The 23,384-nt window shown below is 31.9% G+C and overlaps 3 protein-coding genes and 1 long non-coding RNA gene across 4 annotated transcripts; all 4 read left to right on the top strand.

Moving 5' to 3' along the window:
- Positions 1-4,202: 4,202 nt before the first annotated feature.
- Positions 4,203-5,954, top strand: LOC114420297 (AAA-ATPase At2g18193-like). The gene is made up of 2 exons (XM_028386237.1): positions 4,203-5,280; positions 5,388-5,954. Exons 1-2 carry the CDS (start codon positions 4,291-4,293, stop codon positions 5,793-5,795), a joined length of 1,398 nt encoding a protein of 465 aa, XP_028242038.1. The 5' UTR covers positions 4,203-4,290; the 3' UTR covers positions 5,796-5,954.
- Positions 5,955-7,467: 1,513 nt separating this feature from the next.
- Positions 7,468-12,655, top strand: LOC114420288 (phosphatidylinositol/phosphatidylcholine transfer protein SFH12-like). Its single transcript, XM_028386225.1, has 15 exons — positions 7,468-7,591; positions 7,794-7,932; positions 8,100-8,307; positions 8,766-8,865; positions 9,007-9,273; positions 9,488-9,565; positions 9,660-9,761; positions 9,841-9,890; positions 10,061-10,160; positions 10,284-10,358; positions 10,525-10,587; positions 11,289-11,415; positions 11,642-11,799; positions 12,077-12,157; positions 12,272-12,655. Exons 2-15 carry the CDS (start codon positions 7,908-7,910, stop codon positions 12,281-12,283), a joined length of 1,446 nt encoding a protein of 481 aa, XP_028242026.1. The 5' UTR covers positions 7,468-7,591; positions 7,794-7,907; the 3' UTR covers positions 12,284-12,655.
- A 3,350-nt stretch (positions 12,656-16,005) lies between these two features.
- On the top strand, positions 16,006-17,399 carry LOC114405700. The gene is made up of 2 exons (XR_003665282.1): positions 16,006-16,365; positions 16,865-17,399. It is a non-coding gene; the product is annotated as an uncharacterized LOC114405700 (long non-coding RNA).
- Positions 17,400-19,707: 2,308 nt separating this feature from the next.
- LOC114420279 (peroxidase 72-like) lies at positions 19,708-23,021 on the top strand. Its single transcript, XM_028386215.1, has 4 exons — positions 19,708-20,245; positions 20,549-20,740; positions 20,837-21,002; positions 22,284-23,021. Exons 1-4 carry the CDS (start codon positions 20,021-20,023, stop codon positions 22,694-22,696), a joined length of 996 nt encoding a protein of 331 aa, XP_028242016.1. The 5' UTR covers positions 19,708-20,020; the 3' UTR covers positions 22,697-23,021.
- Positions 23,022-23,384: the final 363 nt, after the last annotated feature.

The raw sequence follows: 23,384 nt of genomic DNA, 5'->3' as shown, positions 1-23,384 counted from the left end.
ATAACATCTTTATTATTTTTTAAAGGCTCAATTACATTGTTTTTTAATCACATGGTATTAATATGAAATATTTATAATTTTTTTTAATAATTAATATCTACTAGCAATCCAACTAACCTTTTTAATGAGATTTCTTATATTAATCACTTCTTTTTTCATCTACGTACAGAGATGGATTCTAAGACATTACTTTAATCTAATCAACAAAAAAATTGTTTAATTACGTTGCTTATACCTCCTACTTTCAAAGTTTTGCATATATTGTTTCTACTTGCACCTAAGTGCTAGTGTCCGCAATCCAATGTTAGTGTCAAATAAGGTGCACTACTTAATGACAATTAATGACAATGGATATTCAACTAATGGGTAAATTTTTTTTTTTGCAAAATATTGAAAATAAGATGGCAAATTTTTCAAAATTATAAAAGAAAGCTAGGAGATAAAATGTGTAATTAATTTTTAAATTATCAATATTAATTTTAATGATATTAGTATATACAGTATATATTGTTTTTTTTTACAGTTTGTATTGTTTATTTAGTAGTAGTAAATATATGTATAGATAAGATAATAACAATTATTTTGGTAAATTTTTAATTTCATTAATATTATTTATTTAATCTCATGTTTTAAAAATAGAAAAACCTAATTAATATTACTTGTTTTAAGCTTTAATATGAATAAAATCTTCCAAAAATCAAAATAAATATTTATTCTAAAATGATAAAATCATTTTCAATTTTTTTTTAAAAAAATTACCCTGTATGAAATTGAAAATGTCAAATCTTTTACTTTACGTGTTATTTCAAAAATCTAATATTTCTATTTTTCTTTTGCAGAAATGAAATTTTGCTTTAAAAGACTTGCAGAAATGAAATGACAGCTATACATAAATAGGAATGACAATGATCAAGATTTAAATAGGGTCCTATAGTATTCCTTATATAACTTTTAAAATATTTATTATAAAAATTAATAAATTTATGGTTTGATTTATAAATAAATGACATATTGGAAAGTGAAAAAGATCTTTACACTATCAATAGATATATTACTTTTTATATTTCTCAGAAAAGGCTATATATATATTTATATTATCATTTAATAGTTTCTATATAAAAATATTAAGAAAATTTATAGAAGAAATTGTAAAAGTTATTACTATAACATGAATCATGAATCAACGAACGAAATCGTTTGCTTTCCCTGTGGGCGGGTGTGCGTGCTTGCCAAGTTTACGCGTATGTTCAGCGGCCTAAACGTGCGTGAATGCAAAAATTTTAAACACAGAAACATTCCAGAAACATAAAAAAAAAAAAAAAAAATCCTTATTTTTTTTTTTGGAAAAATGTAAATTATATTAAACCCAAAATGATACAATAATAAACGGGGCATACCCCGCTGTTAAAGAAAATCAAAAGTCTCCCTAATACAAGAAGACCTATATCAAGATGCTAAAACAAATGCAACAAATGCAACAAGTGCGCTTGTCTATGCATAAGAAACTTAATTTTGCTAATAACCTCTATTACAGAAAATTGATAATCTTCAAAAATCAGTTTGTTCCTAGACAGCCAAATGCAGTAGACTGTAATTGCTATAGCCAGACAACGTAATTTTCCTTGAACACCTGATGTGGATCTGCCCCTAATTAAAGAGTCAGTAATGCGCTGTAAAGAAGTGAAACGCCTGCGGAAAGGAGCCAAATCACGAATGTGAGCCCAAACTTGGAGAGATTTCTTGCAAGAAAAGAACAAATAAGCATTTGACTCAGACTCATTTGAACATAAAGGGCAGAGGGAACCCTTGTTCAAAAAAACAACTTTGTCAAGAGTAAGCAGCCGATTCCTTTTAGCAAGCCACAAAATGAAAGACATCTTAGGGGGGATTGCTGGGTTCCATATAACAGAACACCAACTAACAGTAGGCTTGACACCTCTAATGTATTCATAGACTTTGTCAACAAGCAATTGTTCATTGGTGCTCCAAGATTGAATCCTCTTTTTGGTCTCTTCTGTACTTAACTCTTTAGAGATAATAAAGTCCCTTATTTGAATGATTTTCTTTATCAAAACTGAATCTGATGAAGAAGTATTGTAATTCCACACATCGCTCCCTCTGAAATAGTAATGGTGAACCCACCAAACCCATAGAGAATCTTTCTTACAATGAAAGTCCCACAGGATACGGGAAAGAAGCGCAAGGTTCCAGTCCTTGAGATTAAAAAGGCCTAAACCCCCTTCTTTTTTCGGAGAACAAACTACTGACCAAGCAACCAAGGGCTTGTTTTTTCCAATATCCGCTTTGCCCCACAGAAAATTACGGCACGAAGCATTTATCCGGTCCAGAACAGATTGCGGCAAAGGAAAAATCCTCATCCAGAAATTCACAATTCCTTGAATAACCGCTCTGATCAACTCTAACTTACCTGCATAAGATAAAGACTTTTTACTCCATCCCTGAATCAGGCCAGTAATCTTGGAAAGCAAGGGAGCATAATGACATACATTTAATCTAGATGATAAAAGGGGAACACCCAAGTATTTGAAAGGGAAGTCACCCAAGCTAAATCCAGTAAGTTGCTGAATATGAGAAAGCTCATGAGGCCTAATACCGGCTGAGTATATGGCAGATTTATCAGAGCTGATGGAAAGCCTTGAAACTCTATAGAAGTGCTGAAGCTTGGCAAACATAGTTGACACAGAAGGGATATCTCCTCTAGATAGAAACATAATATATCATCTGCAAAAGCCAAATGAGATAGCTGAATACTTGCACAGTTGGGATGAAATTTAAAATTGGCATCATCCTTGAGGCTGCTCATATCTCTGGAAAAGTATTCCAAACAGAGCACAAACTGATAAGGGGAGAGAGGATCCCCTTGTCTAAGACCCCGCTGCCCTTTGAAGTGACCATAAATGGATCCATTGACTGCCACACTAAAGTAAGTGAAAGAAACACATTCCATGATCCAAGTACAGAACTGGGCTGAGAAGCCAATGGACTTAAGCATCCAATCCAAGAATTCCCAGGAAATGGAATCGTAAGCTTTATGCAAGTCAATTTTCAGGAGGCATCTCGGAGAGGAACTTTTCCGGGCATATTTGCGCAAAATCTCTTGAACTAGGAAGATGTTGTCCATCATCTTTCTGTTCTTAATGAAAGCAGTTTGAGTTTCCCCAATAATAGTCTCAAGCACTGGAGCTATGCGGTTGGCCAGAATTTTAGATACAATCTTGTATAACAAATTACAACAAGATATGGGTCTAAAATGGTTAACCTGGGAGGCCTAATCATGCTTAGGAATAAGAATTTTTTTTTTCTTGTAAAAAAAATCCTTATTTTGATATGGACTGGTTTGAGAGGTCCCACTTCAATTAGACCAAAGTCCTTATAAACCAAAATTCAGCATTTATTTTTTTTTTAAAAAAATCCTTAGAAGGAAAAAAGGTTGATCATTTTGAAAAAAGAAAATATTTAATGTCATCACATTGCTCTTCCGTGAAAAAAAATAAAAAGTTAAAAATTCTATTTGCATAGTATAATTTTTATTAAAAAAAGTCATATAATAAGAAGAGATATAAACTTATATAAGTCTTGAATTCTTTTTTTATATGAAGGTGGCAAAGTACATCATAATTTTAGTCTCAAGTATTTTGGATAACCGTGAAAATTAAATTATTATTATTGTAGTTGATTATAATTATAATCAATTTTTATTATGGTAAGTTTGCTAAAAAGCAAGTTTAAGATAATCAATTTTGTTTGAGTACAAAAATAAACAAAAAAACTTTTATTTAATAAAATTTTAAAAATGGTGTTATGAAGGTGTAAAGGAAAAAAAATTAGTTGAAAAGTTTGGGAATATTATTTTAAAGGGGAAAAAAAAGTTGTTCACAAAAATCCTATAAATTTTCAAAGACATGAAAAAGCTTTACTCTTTTAAAGGTTGTTAATACATTTTTGTTAATGTCCTAAATAAGCAGATTATATTTTGAACAATTTTTTTTTTATAGAAAAAGACATAGCTAAAATGTTAAAATTTCAGTTGTCCCAAACAACTCTGACTTTCCGAGAGTGTGCAGAGGAAGTTTCAGCACAACTATTCATCAATAGTCAATAATAATCAAAATATAAAAATAATAAGAAAAGTATAGCTTAGTCTGCAAGCTTTGAAATTATTATAAATAAGTAGTGGGTTTCCACACAATCTGATTCATCCTTGCCTCATCTGAGTCATCTCCCATCTTCCTTCACTTAACATTTCAGTTCATAGTAATATAATACACCATGGGATTCTACACACAGAACCTTTTTTCTTCTTTCACCTCAGCTTCATCATGGTTCGAGGTGTACGCTGCCTTCTCCACATTCATGATGCTCCTCAGAACAGCATTCCATGACCTCATTCCCCAGCAATTCCGATCCCTCATTGTCTCAAAGCTAGAGTCCTTCTTCACCAAATACCAACCAAATAACGAAATCCGTCTCAAAATGAACCAATTTTGGGACGAAAATTTGGGAGACCGCAATGAACTTTTCGATGCTGCCCAGGAGTACCTCCCCACCAGGATTTCTCACACCTACAAGTCGCTCAAAGTTGGGAAACTGCAAGACGAGAAGCACATTGAGCTCGCAGTGGATGGAAGTGAAGACGTTGTGGACGAATTTGAAGGCACCAAATTCACTTGGAAGCTGGATGAAGGGTCCAAAGAGGACTCTAATAATCACAACAAGAAGTATAGCTTTGAATTAACCTTCAATGAGAAGCATAGAGAGAAAGCATTGGATCTGTATATTCCACATGTGCTTAAAACATATGAAGCCATAAAAGCTGAGAGGAGGATCGTAAGGATCTATTCCAGGTTAGATGGGTATTGGAACGATAGCGAGTTATCGCATCCTGCCACATTCGACTCACTGGCCCTGAGTCCCGAGTTGAAGAAAGATATCATTGATGATTTGGAACGGTTCCAGAGGAGGAAGGAACATTACAAGAAAGTGGGGAAGCCTTGGAAACGTGGCTACTTGTTGTATGGACCTCCTGGAACTGGAAAATCCAGCCTTATTGCGGCGATGGCGAACTACTTGAAATTCGATGTGTATGATTTGGAGCTTACTTCTATTTATTCTAACTCGGACCTCATGCGATCCATGAAGGAAGCATCTAACCGTTCCATCGTTGTGATTGAAGACATAGACTGCAACAAAGAGGTGCAGGCTAGATCAAGTGGTCTTTCAGACGATCAAGATTCAGTCCCTGACAATGAGGCTGCCAAGGTTTGTTTTCATGTTCTGTATTGTATATATTAGTACTACTCATTAATTGATCATTATAAGCAAAACACATTCAAGTAATGACAATTTTCTTTTTAATTGATGCACAGGTTAAGACAAATAGGTTTACTCTGTCGGGTCTGCTTAACTACATGGATGGTTTGTGGTCAAGTGGTGGAGAGGAGCGAATTATAATATTCACTACTAACCACAAAGAAAAAATAGACCCTGCGTTGTTGCGCCCTGGTCGTATGGACATGCACATTCACTTGTCCTTCCTCAAAGGCAAGGCCTTTCGAGTCTTGGCTACCAATTATTTGAATATTGAAGGAGATCATCCACTCTTTGAAGAAATTGATGGACTATTGGAGAAATTAGAAGTCACCCCTGCAGTAGTAGCAGAGCAACTGATGAGAAATGAGGATCCTGATGATGCTTTGGAAACATTTGTTACATTTCTCAAAGAAATGGACAAGGATAGTAATTGCCACTTAGAGTTAAGAGGGACTAGTGAGTAGGGACTTTTGCTGTATTCAACTTTCCTGTTAAAGTAATAAGATGATTCATTGAAATGCTGTTTCCTGTTTCTGTTGATAAGGAACCTGAATTGTAAGGAAAAGTTATTTCAAGGTGTATTTAATATCGGAATCTTTTGAATTGGTTTTTCAGAAAGATCAGATGTCCGTTTACAGCCTATTCAGTCATTTACTTTATTAAGTCACGCAGATTCAATGGGAAATATTGCTGTGTTCCAAGTTCCAACTTTCATATCAAATGTATTTCATTCTTTTCCCTTTCTTTACAATTACAAAACTGAGATAATATTTCTCATATGATTTTCATCAATTTCTCAATTATAAAACAACAATATGTGGATTTTTTTTATATCATCGGATAGCATTTATTAAGAATATAGTATCATGCCTTTGTTTGAGTGGAAAAGTCCATGATTTGGATGCAAGAAACTTTAAAACTGCATGACATGTGTTTGTTCATGTAATTATAGTTTAACACTAAAAATTTGGCGTCCCTGGTTCCTTGCCTCATTTCTCATCATAACATCAATTCAGCACACCATTATCCACAATTTTTCCTCATGTTCTTTCTCTCTTGTACCCTGTAATCCGGTAGTTTCATACACTCTCCCTTTACACGATTATCAGTAACCCTATTGCAAGTTATCCAATTGGAAACATGGAGTGACTTGTGGATATGGACATGACCAACACATATGTGATATAAGATACTCGGGTGAACCAGTAAAGTGAGTGCAACAAGGAGGGACAGGAGAAAATGCCTAATATAAGTCATATCATCAAATCAAAGTATTTGTTGAATTTTCTAAACAATGAATGATCTTGAGAAAAGTATGAATTCATAGAACATAGATTAACCCGCATAGCAATTCTTTTCCAATTCATTGATTAGGAGTGGAAGAGTTATTAGGGCTGTTTCGTTTCGTAGGATTGGAATTATGAGGAAGGGAGTTCTTATTAAAGGGTTGTCAAATGTTTTGAAGTAATATATTTAATATATATTTTCACCATTTTTTATTATTCAAAATTAATTATTAAATATATTTTTAATATAATAGATGTGTTTTTATTAAATATTTCTATTTTTAATTTCAAGAATGAGTGAAGGAGATGTTTGGAAGAGTATGGAAAAAACTTATTTAAACTTAAATAATTTATTTGTAATTTTTATAGAAGTTTTTGAAAACTTATTTCAATAAGTTTTTTGAATAATTTTATTAAAATAAGTTCTTTTTATTAAAGTTTTCAAAATGAGTTATCCATTTAAAAAAAAACTGGGTTGGATTCATAAACATATTCATTGGATAAATATTTATTTATTATATAAAAGTAAATATTTATCCTGTATAATATACAGAATACTAGTTACCAAAAATTGAAATTAAAAATATGAAAATGAGATAGAATAATAGTTGAGTTTGACTGTTGAGTTATGGGCAGTGAGAAGAAGGAAGAAGCACGTGGCGATCAACTATAGATTGTGATATGAGAATGACATATGATACGATAATGATACATATATGAATGGAATGGAACAACCTTGCATTTCGCCCAAACCAAACCCGTCGTTGTTATATCTATCTATCTTATTTTCTAATTCTGAAATAGCAGAGAAGTTCACGGTTTTGCTGAGACTTGGTCAGCATTGTCAATGGTGCCACACTGTCTCTTACCCATTTTTCCAAAACCAACTATTTTCAGGATTATGGATTTAGTTAACCCCCCATCTTCTCTATAACCTCTCTTTCTTTCTCCCTGCTTCTCTTCGTTTTCAATAGGTAAATACATCTTTCTCTTCTTCTTCTTCTTCTTCTTCTTTCATAACTAACGCTAGTCTTGTCGGGTACCGTTTCATTGCAACATTTTTTGTTGTCTTGTTTTTCGCTTTTGGTTTATCCTTAATGCAACGTAGGACAATGGTAAATAGAAAAAAGGTGGTGTCGTGTGTGTCTAATGAATTGTTGGTTGGTGGGGTTGCAGGCAGGGCATTTGGGAGTGTCTTTGTTTCCTTTCTTGCCCTGTATGATATGAGTGCTTGATTCGTTGTCTTCAAATCCTGCAAGGCCAGAGGAAGCAATCAACTCAAACGACACCATGTCTGGAACTATGTCTCCTAAAGGTTAACTTATTTATTGTAGGCCTTGCGTTTTCCTTTTCACGTCGATTCCTTATCCTTGCCCATCTTTCTAAATACCAACATATTTAGCTTTTGAATGTTATTAATAATTATTATCTTTAGTGTGATGGATGCGGCCGGCTCTTGAATATTGTCATGTGTTTTTGTAGGTTCTTTCAAGAAGAAAGCAATCAATGCCTCTAACATGCTGAGGAATTCTTTGACCAGAAAGGGTAGGCGAAGCAGTAAGGTCATGTCCGTTGAAATTGAGGATGTCCACGATGCTGAGGAGTTGAAAATAGTTGATGAGTTCCGTCAAGCTCTTATTTTGGACGAACTTCTTCCTGCAAAACACGATGATTATCATATGATGCTTAGGTCTTGTTTCCTTCCTATGTTTTTCGTTCGTGATTGATCCGGATTCTCTGCATTCGCATCTCAACGCATTCACACATTAAGATGAAAAATGGACGACTCATATTTTATCTCATTCAATCAACTTATAGTGTGTTCGGTTTCACGTTTCAAATGTGATTTTCAGAAGCTAATAGTTATAGCTTCCACATCTTAAATGTGATTTTTCTATTCTCAAGATATTTACAAACATGCTATTTAAACATTGGAAATCTTTGTTGTCCAATCTTCATCTAACGGTTATACATGCGTGCAAAAATGATTACACTGAATCCGGTTTCCATTTATCATATGGCTTGCATGTTGCATGGTTATTGGTTCCTTGTCCTAGAATGGGTGTGTACTTGCATATCATGTCATGTCATTGATTAAAATAAGAACCTGAAACTTTTCTTACACTAATTTTGTATTTTCTTGTATAGATTCCTGAAGGCCAGGAAATTTGATATTGAGAAAACAAAGCAAATGTGGTCTGAAATGCTCAAATGGAGGAAGGAGTTTGGTGCCGACACCATCACGGAGGTACTTGTAACGACAATATTTTGTGGGGCTTGAGGGGATTTGTTTATTATATTATTGTATCCTATTGCTTTTCTTGTTGGCAGTTTTTTTTTTTAGCAAGTTTATTTTCTCTTTTTAACTCTTTTGTGCCCTTTATACCAGGATTTTGAATTCAAAGAAATTGATGAAGTATTGCAATATTATCCCCAAGGACATCATGGAGTGGACAAAGATGGAAGACCTGTGTACATAGAGAGATTAGGCCAAGTCGATGCCACAAAGATGATGCAAGTCACAACCATGGATCGCTATATCAAATACCACGTAAGGGAATTTGAGAGGACATTTGATGTAAAGTTTGCAGCCTGTTCAATTGCTGCAAAGAAGCACATCGATCAAAGTACAACTATCCTGGATGTGCAGGGAGTGGTAAGAGAAATAGTTAATTGTATATGCCAAGAATGAAGTCATAATTTATAAATATAATTGTACATTTGAACATGGCTTAGCTTAAAATGACAAAATGTACAAAAGCTTAGAGATGGTATTTTAGTGGACACAATTAATCCTGATATCACTAATAAAGGAAAAATTGGAAAATATGAGAAGTTGCTAAAACTTTAATATTGTATCAATGCCGCAGGGGCTTAAAAACTTCAACAAACATGCTAGGGAACTCGTTACTCGCCTTCAGAAGATTGACGGTGACAACTATCCAGAGGTGTTTTTTTTAGTTTTTGTACTTAAGTTGAATTTTATTGTGAATGAATTATGGATTAGTGAGTAATATTATGTTCTTGATTGCTTCATTGCAGACCTTGAATCGCATGTTCATCATCAATGCAGGTTCTGGATTTAGGATACTGTGGAACACCGTAAAATCATTCCTTGATCCTAAGACCACCGCAAAAATCAACGTGAGCATATAAACCTTATCCTAAATCTACTTTTTTGGTCAGAAAAATATAATTATGTCGCTCGAACATAAATTTTCAGGTTCTTGGCAACAAGTATGACACCAAATTGCTAGAAATCATTGATGCAAGGTGAGTTCATGAATAGGTGGAATATCTCAGCATTTGGTTTTCCTTATTTTACAAGTACTTTTAATCTCGTTGATTTTCCCTCCTTTCCTCTGATTTCATTCTCCATGTTAAAGTCTTCATATAAAATTGACAAAAGGTTATTGAGAAGGTTCTTGGTTTTGCTTTGCCAGTGAGTTGCCTGAATTTTTAGGAGGTACTTGTACATGTGCTGATCAAGGAGGCTGCATGCGCTCTGATAAGGGCCCTTGGAAGGATGCAGAAATTATGAGGGTAGGCCTACAATCCATTTTATTTTTCGTTTTTTCCCCTTGCTTCTCAACTTAGAACTTTAGTTGATAATTCATGTACCATGTATGGATCCGGATTCCTAAACTTACTGTTATGCAAATGCAGATGGTTCAGAATGGTGACCACAAATGTTCAAAAAAAAGTGTGTCACAAGGCAAGGAAGAGAAAGAAAATTCTGAGGTGAGATAGCTCTTCCTAAGCTCTTTGATAATACATTTCATTTTCATTTAGTTGTGCCTCTTCAAATGCTATTAGCTTTTCGCATATCATTTTGATATTTTAGAGACTATCAGTGCTTTCTGTCATTTATGAAATTTTGGACTAATAAATGAGCATACATTTCTAGGAACACAAGACTTCCAAATTGGAGGCAAATCACACCCCTCACCTTTCTCCAGTTGTTGAAGAGGTATGTTAAATATCCATGCTAAATCTATTTAAAAATAAGACAACTTTCAGGACGTAATGGCGGATGTAAAGTTCTAGATAGTATACTTCTAATGTAAATACAAATTAAGAGAACATTCAATCTATAAGTTTATTTATTAATAAGTATTTTTTTTTACACTAACGCTTATTAAACTTGATTATTCAAACGATAAATTGTAAAACTAAACATGTCAACTGATCATGCATGTGCCTTTCCTCTTCCGCTAGTTTCATGAACATTTTAAGTGTTCTGTTTTATGTGACTGGCTTTTAGACGTGGGCTACTTCCTTTGGAATGCTGTGCACCATTATGCAGATATTGTGTAGTATCTTTTGGTAGTTTCATATGGCCATAAACTTATGGCAAATGTTAGGGCCATGTTAAGGAATTAAAAATGAAATGTTTTTATTTTAAAAGTATTATTAATACAAATCAAGTATGACTTTCAATGCACTTCCAGCGTGATTTTTAATTAATTTTTTTATTCATTAATTCTTTAACCTGCACAGCTGTACTTTTAGATATTCATTAGTATAGTTTATACGTTATGAGGAGATCTCACAACACGTAGGTCCTTCTGAGCATTAGTAGTTTTGTAGATCCATTGAGCTCCCTCATCATCATGTTATTCTAGTTTTTGTTTCCTTACTTTTAACTTTCTGAAAAACATAAGCTCACAGGTCCCTGCTACTAAAGCTTCCCAGCCTAAGGACTTATCCCCGATGGCTGATAAATCTGCTGTGAAAAAAGTTGATGAGAAAGCTTCCAAGCCTCAGAACACGCCTGATAAAACTGCAGCATCAACAGGTACACACGGAGGATGGAATTTTATTTCTTTTAAGAATTGATTTCCTTTATTATCTATGCCAAGAATATTTCTTTTTAGCAACAAGTATGCAAAAGTAAGAAGGTCGCGACTTGTGAGTGTCTCAGTGTCCTATATTTTAAGCATTAGTTATAATTATGTCGGAATGTGTTCATGTCGTTTGGTGTGTCTGTATCAATTTGCCTGGAACTGCCTTGTCTCGTGCAGAGTTTTCGACTGTGATGAAACGCATGGCTGAGTTGGAGGAGAAAATGGTCACCATCAACAATCAGCCTACTGCCATGCCACCTGAGAAGGAGCAAATGCTGAATGCAACTATAACTCGAGCCGATGACTTGGAGAAACAACTTTTGGCTACCAAGAAGGTAAATTCATTATACTAACTTGTACATGTAACTGTTTCCATTAAATTACAACTTATAAGAAGAACCAAATCAGTTATTAGTTTCATTGCAAAGTTTATTGAAATTAAAAATAAAAAAAAAAATCACAAGTCACTTCCACAGTACCAAATAACTTGTTTTAACCGTCTCCATTATTTAAGCCAAAGTGCTTACTATTTCTGATTGTTTTTGTTTTAAAAACCGAGGTTCTCTCTCATTTTCCTTCGGATGTGTCTTGTTAATGGTTCTGCATTGTCAGGCTCTGGAGGCTTCACTTGTTAAGCAAGAAGAGCTTTCGGCTTATCTTGACAAAAAGAAGAAGAAGAAGAAGAAGAGATTTGTATGTACCCCAACAATAGAATATTATACCATATTACCTTAACTTTGCTATTTGCTACAGAATTATTTGGTTACTGAAGGATTTTTGTATAACACTTTGCTTTTTGTAATGCAGTTCTTCTTTTAAAGAGCAAATCCGTGGATGCCCTAACAAGAGGTCCAGACATTAACGGGGAATTAGATTTTAGTTTCTGCCTTTCAGGAGACTTCCCAAATGCCCTCTTACAAAAATGTTCAATATGCGAACTAGTAAATATTCAAAACGACCAGAAGAAAAGCATAATGCTCAAAATATATAAATTATGCTGATCAGAATTTTGGTCTCTATTAGGATAGGACTTACTCTCTATGTATAGTATATATAGGGCTATGGCGCTCTGCACATTATGCAAAGCCTGTCCTATTATTATGTCCGTACAGAATAAATCAATATCTAGTACAAAATTAGAGAGTATGTTTGGCATATTATATATATGAAGTATAAGCTAACCCACAAAAAGAGCTCTCTTTTCCGGTCTAACAACAAAAAAACAGTGACAAAAGGGCTTCCTGTATATAGGACCCTTTTCGCTAAGTACGGTTTTGCCTTTAGCCCAATGATAGATTAATCTTGGGCTCTTGCTATTTACACCCCAGTTTTGCTAAGTACACCCTTCTACCTACCCATTATATTCTTTTACTTAAAGAAATACACCATTTTTCCTTTCTTGAAATGTATTTTCAGAATTATATATACTTATTCCAGAAATGTATCTCTGAAACTATGTTTCATAATTCTAGAGATATACTTTCGGAATAATATATATTTTTCAATAAAATATCACTTAAGAACTAAGATGGTTGACGAGAAATTTAAAAAAAGATGATAAATATTTATTTTATACCCATGCTTGTTAATCTTATTTTTATAATATCATTAGTATTCTTTAAATTCTATCTAAAATCTTATTTTCATCATATTTTTATTATTCTTTAAACCCTAATTTTAAGTTATCTTCAACATATATTCATTATATAATCCTACGTTTTCATAATAATAGATCAAGTATAACAATGTATATTTTTTTCCATAATAAGACTTCTGTCTGGTGCACTTTAATTCCTTGAAAGAGGAGATAACAAGATTTCACTTCCTTTGACTCTTTTTATTCTCTTTATTTTTCGTGATGGTAGTTAGGGTTAAGAGAATACTCTAATATCAAGCTAGAGACCTTATTTCACATTAGTTAGTAAGTATTAACCATTTTATAATCACTACACTCATCAAATATTAGTTATCTCTAAAAACTACTCAACTTAATCCACAACAATTAATCATTTATTTATTAATTTTCAATAAGTCACATACTTCTCACATGAGATATTAAATATTACATTCTTCCACTTGGCTTATGTGACATTACCTAACATCATGGGCAAACAAATAAATTAATTAAACTTACAAATGCACATTGAAATGACTAAATTATTTCATACATTGAACACATCATAATTTCATAATTAAGAATACGTATCTAAGTCATAGCGATTTTACATTACTTAATCAGCATAATTCCTTTCATGTACCACAGTTTAGACTTCTCCTTAATATAAACATAATTAGAAGCACATAATAGTCCAACACAATGCCTTTATTTAAGACAATGCTTGTTTGTGTTACTCTAATAGAAACATACATGCAGACATAGAGAACATGTAATTAAAAACATATCATAAATGAGCTCAAAGTGTCAACAATCCAAAACAAAAGTAAACATTACACTCAACGATCTTTAATAACAATAATGTTCATATTTTCAACATGCTCAATAAATATCTTGGGCAATAATCCATTTATCAAAGGATCAGCTATCATGAGATTTATGTTAATATTTTTTATTGACACTCTTTGTTTATGAATTTTTTCTTTCACAACAAAGTAGTTTAATTCCATATGTTTAACACCTTTAGAGTACTTGTCGTTCTTAGAGAAAAACCTATTGTGGAGTTACCATAATACATTTTTAGTGGTTTGGAAATATTGTTGACAATTCCTAGTCTTGAAATAAAGTTATGCATCCAATTAGTTCGAACTATATCCTCAAAATAAGCTACAAATCCAACTTTCATAGTGGATGTAACAACAAATTATTTTGCACTCTTCCATGATATTGCTCCTTTGGCTAAAAGAAATACATAACCAATGGATAGATTTTCTTGTACCCACACATCCAACAAGGTCTGAGTTTGAATACCCAACCACCTAAAGGTGATTAGACCTCTTATATATGAGCATGTGATCATTTGTTCTTTATAAGTATCTCAGAACCTTTCTTTACAGCTTTCTAATGTTTCATTCCCGAATTATTTTGATATCTTCTTCACATTCCAACGGCAAAGCTTTATGTCCGATCGAGTAGAGATATAAGCATACATAATACTCCTAACAACAAATGCATACAAAATTACTTCCGATCGAGTTACTTTGATATCTTCCTTACATTCAAGCTGCAAAGCTTTATGTGTGATCGAGTACAAATATAAGCATACATAATACTTGTAACAACATATACACACAAAGTTACTTTCATCTGTTTTCGTTCCAAATCATAAAAAAGAAACAATACTTTTATCATTAATTTTTCTTTACTTTTTTTTATTATATCAATTAATTTATGTTGTGCACGTTCTCTTCTCTTTCTATTTCTTTTTGTTCTATAAATATATTAAATATATACAAATACAATTTCTATATGAACAGAAATTTTTTTGCCTAATAAGTAGAGTACTTTTTTGTAGATTACAATTAGTGTCTAATAAGTTTAATAATTTAAAATTTAATAATGAACAGAAAAGAGCACTTATTAAGGTTTATTTAATGTTATTTCTTAACTTTTTTGGATTCATCGTGTGCGAGAATTACTTTTTCATGCGATAAAGTAATCTTGTCCTTATATTATGTGGGTATTCCGAGGACTGTACGTGGTCCGTGAACGTGGAGCTTGGAAGACTTAAAAGTAAAGCAAGTGCACCTATGAAGCATTATTAATTAAGAGAGTAAGAGACAGAGCATGTAACTTCACTTTATTGATTTTGGTTTGAATAATGTTGCATTTATGTAATAATCCTTAGTTATCTTTACAACTTTAATGCTCATTGCTACATGTCTAAACTTGATGTTATCTTATCTTATAAAATAAAAAATTGATAAAAAAATAATAATGGAAAGAGGGGAAGAAAGTGATCCTATATATCCCACTCCGTACGTCTACAACTCCCTAATTTTTTAGTAGCCAAGTTGTCGATTTCATTGGAATCAAAGATAAGCACATATACTATATACCCAATAATCATATACACTACCCAAAAATAAACGAAAAGAAGTAATGCTAAGAATATAATGTTAAATCAAGAGAAGACAACTTTAGTTTGAGATATAGACTAATTGAAAGTTGAAACGTAGAGAGGGGCAGGTATCCAACCATACCTGTTCCTTCATTACATTGCATCATATATGAATCATCTAATAATAGTCTTTATTATTTATTTTTAGCCCTTATCAACATTAGTATTTTATATCCTTACAGATATAAACAGCTGCAAAACTCTAAATGAAGGTTGTTACAATGTTACGGGTTTCAAAATTGAAGAAGTTATTCACATTTAACTCATAAAAGGTTGAGCATTAGCAGACAGTAGCCTTTGTAGCTTCTTTAATTTTCACCGACACAATTAGAAAAGGAGAATAAATTAAGAATGCTAACGTGGATACAATTGTTTATTATAATATAATAATATATCATTCTGTCCACCATTCCACCGTATTAAAATCACTCTTCCTTCTTTTTTATTATACCCGAGGTAGCCATTTTCCAATGAAAAAAATGTGAAAAAGAAAATATCAACAAAAGGAAAGATATGCAAGAATTGCATTTGAAAGAATCAATCCAAGGCGATGGAATGGTTATTTATAGCTGGCGCTGGTATCCTTCACACTTCTCAGTTATCACGTTGCAGATACCATTTTTGAATTGCTAGGAAAATTTAGTCAACAATATCAAGAGCTACGATGAAGTCAACTTGAGCAGCTGAAGCCAACTTCATAGACTCCATCTAATAAGACACAGAGAACAAGAACGTACTGCAAGGTTTTCGATGTTGTGATAGTTGAATGGAAGCCTTCTAAACTCAAGACTCAGTTATAGTGCAAGCAACTGAAGGATCCAAACTGTAATTTGCTTGGCTGATAGAAATAGTTTTTTATCAATAAATATTAATTATTAATTTTATTAATTTTTTAATTTTTTGTTAGTAGGAGAGCTAAAACATGTGACCTTTCTTTTATTTTCTTTTTTCTTAACCACCTACCAACCTTTTATTTCCATTGAATTACTAGTCTTCGGCCTCAGTTTTATTTGGTTAATGAAATAAAGTGAAATGAAAATAAGAAAAAATGAGTAGAAAATGAAATAATTTTTGTAAGTTATTTGATAGAAGAGAAAATGAAAAGAAAAAGATAAAATATTTCTTTCATCCTTCTTGGTTGTAAAGTGATAAATGCTACGCATAGATATATTTTATGATTAGATAATATAAAAATTATTAGATTTTTCTTTTTTTATTGTTTCTTTTTATGCGAATAATTAGAGTTTTTAACACCATATGAAATTTTGTCCAATAAGTGTTAAATTGGTCAATTTAAACTCTTTTGATGGTATATTTGTTACAGAAACATAAAAGAAAACTTGGAAGAGAAGTTGAAGATTTGAAGACTTTCACTAAGCGCGTCATACACGCTCAGTGCAACGCAGTCGCTCAGCGAGTAGCACTCGCTCAGCGCAAAGAAGTCAAATGCGCTTAGCGCAAGTCGTACACTAAGCGCATGACCACCGCCTCACTTGCTCCATGCAGCAGTTGCGCTTAGTGCGATGTTGCATAAAAATTAAGTTAAATTATGCCTATAAAAGGAGGAGAAGACAAAGGAAAAAAGACATATGGCTACACACTGAAGATCCATAAGATTAGAGCTTCTTATAGAGAGCAAAGGCTAGAATTTGTGTATGAATACGGGGAATCAACCATTAGGAGTTATTTCTCCCCCATATATTGATTCTTCTTCTCTTCCCATCAACTCCTTGCAATTGTAAAGTCTCTCGTGACAATGGAGATTAAAACCCTCAATGTTGAGAGTCTAACAACCAAATGTTGGTGATGTAATTTATTTCCTATTATCTATTTAATGTTATTTTAATTATTATTGTCTCTTTTTGTGCTTAATTTCATTGATTGTGAACTGATCACCCATATTCATGTATGTGTTTTAGGCATTGAGAAATGTTTATCTTCTTAGAACTAGGAAAGAGCATTTAAATGATTCATATCTAGGAATAGAATGATATTGTTTCTTTGTTCATAATGTAATTTAACTTATTTATTCTATTAAGGGATTAAGAGATGGATTAGGTAAAGTAGACTCTTTTACTTGAAGGATCATGATCAGGATAAACAAGTAGATGTAGGTGATAACTGAAATGATATTAAATAAAAAAATCATTAATATTACATCAAGAATAGTTTTAGTAGGCTAGACTCCAACATATTTACATTCTGAGTCAATCTTAACATGAGAGCCCCGAAAGTATTTGTTTTTCTTGTCCTTGTCTATTTTAGGTAATTATTTTAACTTTATATCAATTTACTTTCAATCTCCAATCTCTCAAATCTTTACTTGAATTTATTAATTTCTTGAAATTAAAAGTATATCAATCTAAGTACAAACAAAGTTTATCTGGACTTAACTCGAACTTCCGTTTTACTTTATTACTTGAAATAATTTGGCGCACTTCTCACTCGATTAACATATAGAAAGAGAAATGAAAGAAAAATTATATAAAATGACATAACTATCTTAAATGAAAAATGAAATACAATATAAAAAAGATAGTCTAAATAATAATAATAAAAAGGAGTAACTATTGTAGTACGTACGATTTATATTTTCTTCCGTCCTCTACTCTAAATTATGTACAAAGTAGTTCATTAGCGTAGACAGAATGGTAGGAGTTAGTATAATATACATAAACTCATAAGTTTAAACTTTATTACAATCATTGTACAGGGAAAAAAACTATGAAAAAAAAAATAAAGATTATGATGTTTTCATTCCGTCTCAATCCATTCCTTTAACTTTAAACTTCGATTCCAAACGTACGCGTGAGGTAGTACTAATGAAGTCCGTGCCTTTTGAATAGAAAATGTGGGATAAAGCCCTTCAGATTGAATGTCTTAAAAGTGAACGAGTGAGATTATAGCTAGCCTTCATTAAATTTCATTTAAAATATACTTCTTTTTGGAAAGATTATTAAATTCACTAAAATAATGATAGACTAGATTATGTTAATCAACCATAGTTGGGTATAATTTTTGTTTAGATTTACACAGTAAAAAAAATACAATTAAATTTCTGTCCGCTAAAGAAGCATTCACTAATTATATGTCAAACATGATTGATATTTATAAAAAAAATATGAATGATGGAAAAAAATATTTTAGAGAAAAACTATTAAAATATTATTTTCAGAAAATAACGTGTCAATGATGTAATATCTCTATTTTAAAATGTAGCTTTAAAGTCTTGTGCAATGATTGATGAAATTAATAAACTTTTATAAGATTTAGAAGAAAGAAAAACTATGGGACTAAAATACCTTTATTTTTTTAATAATTTAATTCATAAAAGGAAAAAAATATAAATTTATGATTATTTAGGAGAAAAAACGAGAAAGACAAAGTTAAAACGATATAATCAAAAGCCTTTCAAGAAAAAAAATGATATAATCAATATGTCTTTGATATTTTAAAATGAGAACTAATTCAAGTAAAAAAAATAGTTTAATCATTTGATTTCTACATTTGTCCTCATTTTATGTTTTAGTCTCTATATTTTGGTTATTACACAAGTAATTTTTATATGTTTTAGTCCTTTTTTAACGATAAAATATAATTATTTAATTTTTTATATCTTCATTTTGTGTCAGTTTTATACTGTGCAAAAAAAAATAGTGACTAACACACAAAAAAAATTGATCATGTAGGCACTAAAATGTAGAATTTATAAGCATGGGGACTGAAAAAACAAATAACTAATCAAACCTTAAAATAGTTTACTAAAATGAAAGTTATTTTACCATGGTGGTAATACTTTATTAGCCTTAATCATGATTTTGTCTAGTGAAAAGCAAAAGATATTGCTTAAAAAAAGAACTAAACAAAGGAATTGATGCTGATGTTAAAATAAAAAGACCAGTATAACTTTCAAAGAAAGGATACCGTAACAATGTCAAAGGAACCGGGTCCATAGCTAAGGCCTTTTTACATATATAATACTGCACTATTTTGCCTTTTCATAATATTTTTTTAATTTCCATTGATCGTGTCATTCATCTTACCTCATAATTCTTGATCTTATCTTTTATCTCCTTGTAAAAATTATTGAGAAATTTACTTGAAAAACGGCATTATTCTTTCTGCATCAAGTGTTTTTGCTTTATACCAAACTGAAAGCATGTTGCTCTGCATTTAGACTACGAACCCAATTTGTAAATACTGGAGCTTTGGGTGATTTAACATGACAAGAACCAAGAGCTAACTACTCTTCATCTTTTATACGGATTTGAAAACTAGTTAGTTACCAACTCCACCATTTTTCAACCCTTCCATTGGGCCTTTTTTCAAACTCGTTCTCTGTCATGCAATAATCTTCTATCAAGTTCTTCTCTATAAATACCATACCCCATCACGGTGCTCATTCAATCCAGCTTGAAAACTCTTCTTCAACAACCCTTCTTTTGATCTGTGCAAGTGATCTTGAAAGGAGGGAACAACAATGGTGAAGTCTATAAACTTTCTCCTACTTCTGTCTCTACTAGCCTTTGCTCCCTTATGTCACTGTAAAAAGAAAATAGGAGGTTACCTCTACCCTCAATTCTACGACGGTTCATGCCCCAGAGCTCAAGAGATTGTCCAATCCATCGTTGCCAAGGCAGTGGCAAAAGAACCCCGCATGGCTGCTTCGTTGCTCAGACTACATTTCCATGATTGTTTTGTCAAGGTCTCTATATATAACAGATAACAAACCCCATAACTTAGTTAATATAAATAGAAAATTCATAGTAGTGGCATAACTATCTGATCTATGAGTCTTGCTTATGTGCATATTATAGAATTTAGTATAATGATATATTGACAGCTACACAGTTTATACACCTAGTTGACACCTTTTATTCTTCTATCTTTTTTTGTCACGTTATATCACTTATTACATGTGTATTGTGTCTATGAGCACGAGTGTACATGAATTATTTTTGTAGAACTTATATGGCTCAAATGCATGACTCAAAGTTTAATGTTTCAGGGCTGTGATGCATCGGTGCTGCTAGATAGCAGTGGAACTATTATCAGTGAGAAGAGGTCAAATCCCAACCGTGATTCAGCCCGAGGATTTGAAGTCATTGATGAAATTAAATCTGCACTAGAGAAGGAATGCCCACATACAGTGTCATGTGCTGACATTTTGGCTCTAGCTGCTAGAGATTCAACTGTTCTTGTAAGTATCTTTTTTTTTTTTTTGCACTCTAATACCCTTATCTTGATATTTGACTATCAAAACTTTATTATCAAGCCTTATTTATAATCTCTGCAGACGGGGGGACCAAGCTGGGGAGTACCTTTGGGCAGAAGGGACTCTCTTGGTGCGAGTATTAGTGGCTCAAATAACAACATTCCTGCTCCCAACAACACATTCCAGACCATTTTAACTAAGTTCAAGCTTAAGGGGCTTGACATTGTTGATCTAGTTGCTCTATCTGGTAAGACTCCCAGTACTTTATTTGTCTATGGTTTTTTGCCTTCAAAGCATGTAGGTTTATGGTTATAATTTGTTTTGATGAGTATTTACAAACTTAACCTTAGATGCGGTTAAAATTGAGTTTAAAGCAAAATCATGTATATTTCAAAACTTTTATTCCAAAATCAACTTTGCAGTAAAATTTACTATACAATTTTCAACTAAACACAATAATTACATTTTTTATTTTTTTTACAGAATACATTTTTTTTAGTTAAATGCACTTTTGGAAACAAACTTGATTTTATTTTAATGTAATGAGACATACAAAAATTTTGCAAAACATGTTTTTGTGCTTCAAAAGTAAGCGAGAGAGTCTCATTGATTTTCAATGGAAGTGAAAATAGGTTGGGTTGAACAAAATTTTGTTTAAATGGACTAGGTCTAGCTGGAAAAAAAATGGACTTGATTATTTAAAAAATTTAGTCTAAATTTGGTCTATTACATATTATAAACTTTATTTTAGGTTTAATCTAAGTTTGATTTGACCTATAAACCTATCTAAAAACTTATTTGATATTAAAGTTTTTACAAAGGTCTTCTTTCTACATGAGCTAATAAGCTCATAGGCCAATCGAAAAAAATTCTACATAAATAAAACTATAATTTATAAAATTAAAATGATTGATACTCAAAGCAATGATGAGACAAATGTGCAAATAGTAGATTAGATTTTATAAAAGTCTAGTCTAATATATTTATATGATACAAATTTATTTTTTATGTCTAATTTCACCTTTTGAACACTTGTTTAAAAGTCTATTTTGTAATAACATTTGTAAACAAGGCATAAATTTATCCCTTATACTATTGCTCTCCAACTCTGCAATTCTAAATCGCCATCCACCTTTATTTTCTTGAGACCAATATATGTTTGGATGAGAATTTGTAAATTCAATTTTAAATAAACTTGATTTTATAAAATTAATTTTGGTTAGAAGTCAATTTGGAGTGAAGTGATTTATATTTAAAAATTTGTATTTTTTTAATTAACAAATTGTATCTTAAACTCAGGTATATATTAGCATTGTATGAAAATTTTACCCAACGCAGAAGTTACTTTTTTTTTTCACTTTCAAACAAATGGGCTTTGGGAGCAAACTTTGACTTTGACAAAATACAATCAAACATGATATTTTGTTGTGAAATCCCATTTGGACTATATCAACGTGCGTTTGATAGTTTCAGTTATTGGTATTTTAAAGCTGCATTTCCAGCATAAACAATATTTGTAATGTTATAGGGAGCCACACTATAGGAAATTCCCGATGCACCAGCTTCAGGCAAAGACTATACAACCAAACAGGCAATGGAAAAGCAGACTTCACTCTTGATCAAGTGTATGCTGCTGAATTGCGCACTAGGTGTCCAAGATCTGGTGGGGACCAGAATCTCTTTGTCCTAGACTTTGTTACCCCAATTAAATTTGACAACTTCTATTACAAGAACTTGCTGGCTAACAAGGGTCTCTTAAGTTCTGACGAAATTCTCTTGACAAAGAATAAAGTATCCGCGGATTTAGTGAAGCAGTATGCAGAAAACAACGATATTTTCTTTGAACAATTTGCCAAGTCCATGGTTAAGATGGGAAACATTACTCCTTTAACAGGGTCAAGGGGTGAGATCAGAAAGAACTGCAGAAGAATTAACAAGTGATGAAGTGATATCATTGTCATGTTGCACGTGTGATAGTTGCACCTACAGTTTACTTTTCTTTACTTTGTTTACCGCATTAAAAAAAGGAGTGTCCATTGATCTATTCTGTGGTGAGTTGAGCAAGTCATTAGCAGTGTCGTGATGTGCCTTGAATATCCTTTTGATAGCGTTGTTGTGTGTTTAATTAAATTTATGTAATTGGATGTTTCAAGGTCAGGCTTGAAATTAGAATTGATTGTTCAAGTAGTTCGAATTTATGTAGGTATTCAAGTTTAAATAAAATTTGTATCACCTTTCATGTTGAATAAAATAGAATTCCAATAAATTTTTATTGAACTCCCTTTTCTTTGAGTTATGCTTCATATGCAAAATAAAATGTTGTGTTATGTTTCTTTTTGAATTTACCTTTTAAATGAAATCAATATATATATATATATATATATATATATATATATATATATATATATATAATCTAATGTCTAGTTATGTACTACTGACTACTGTCAATGTATAATACTATGATATAACAAGAAATCACAATTAATATAATTTTTAAAATAATTATTATAAAAATAAATAAAGTTATCTTATACAATAACTTGCAATGATAATATAAAAATCTTTTATACTATCAACTCATAAATTATTTACTCTATAACTAATTATTCTACAAGACTCAAATTGTTGA

Source organism: Glycine soja, chromosome 1, assembly GCF_004193775.1.
Source record: "Glycine soja cultivar W05 chromosome 1, ASM419377v2, whole genome shotgun sequence".
In the NCBI taxonomy this organism is placed as follows: domain Eukaryota; kingdom Viridiplantae; phylum Streptophyta; class Magnoliopsida; order Fabales; family Fabaceae; genus Glycine; species Glycine soja.
The sequence above is the reverse complement of the archived record's forward strand: the minus strand, read 5'-3'. Positions and strand labels throughout refer to the sequence as shown.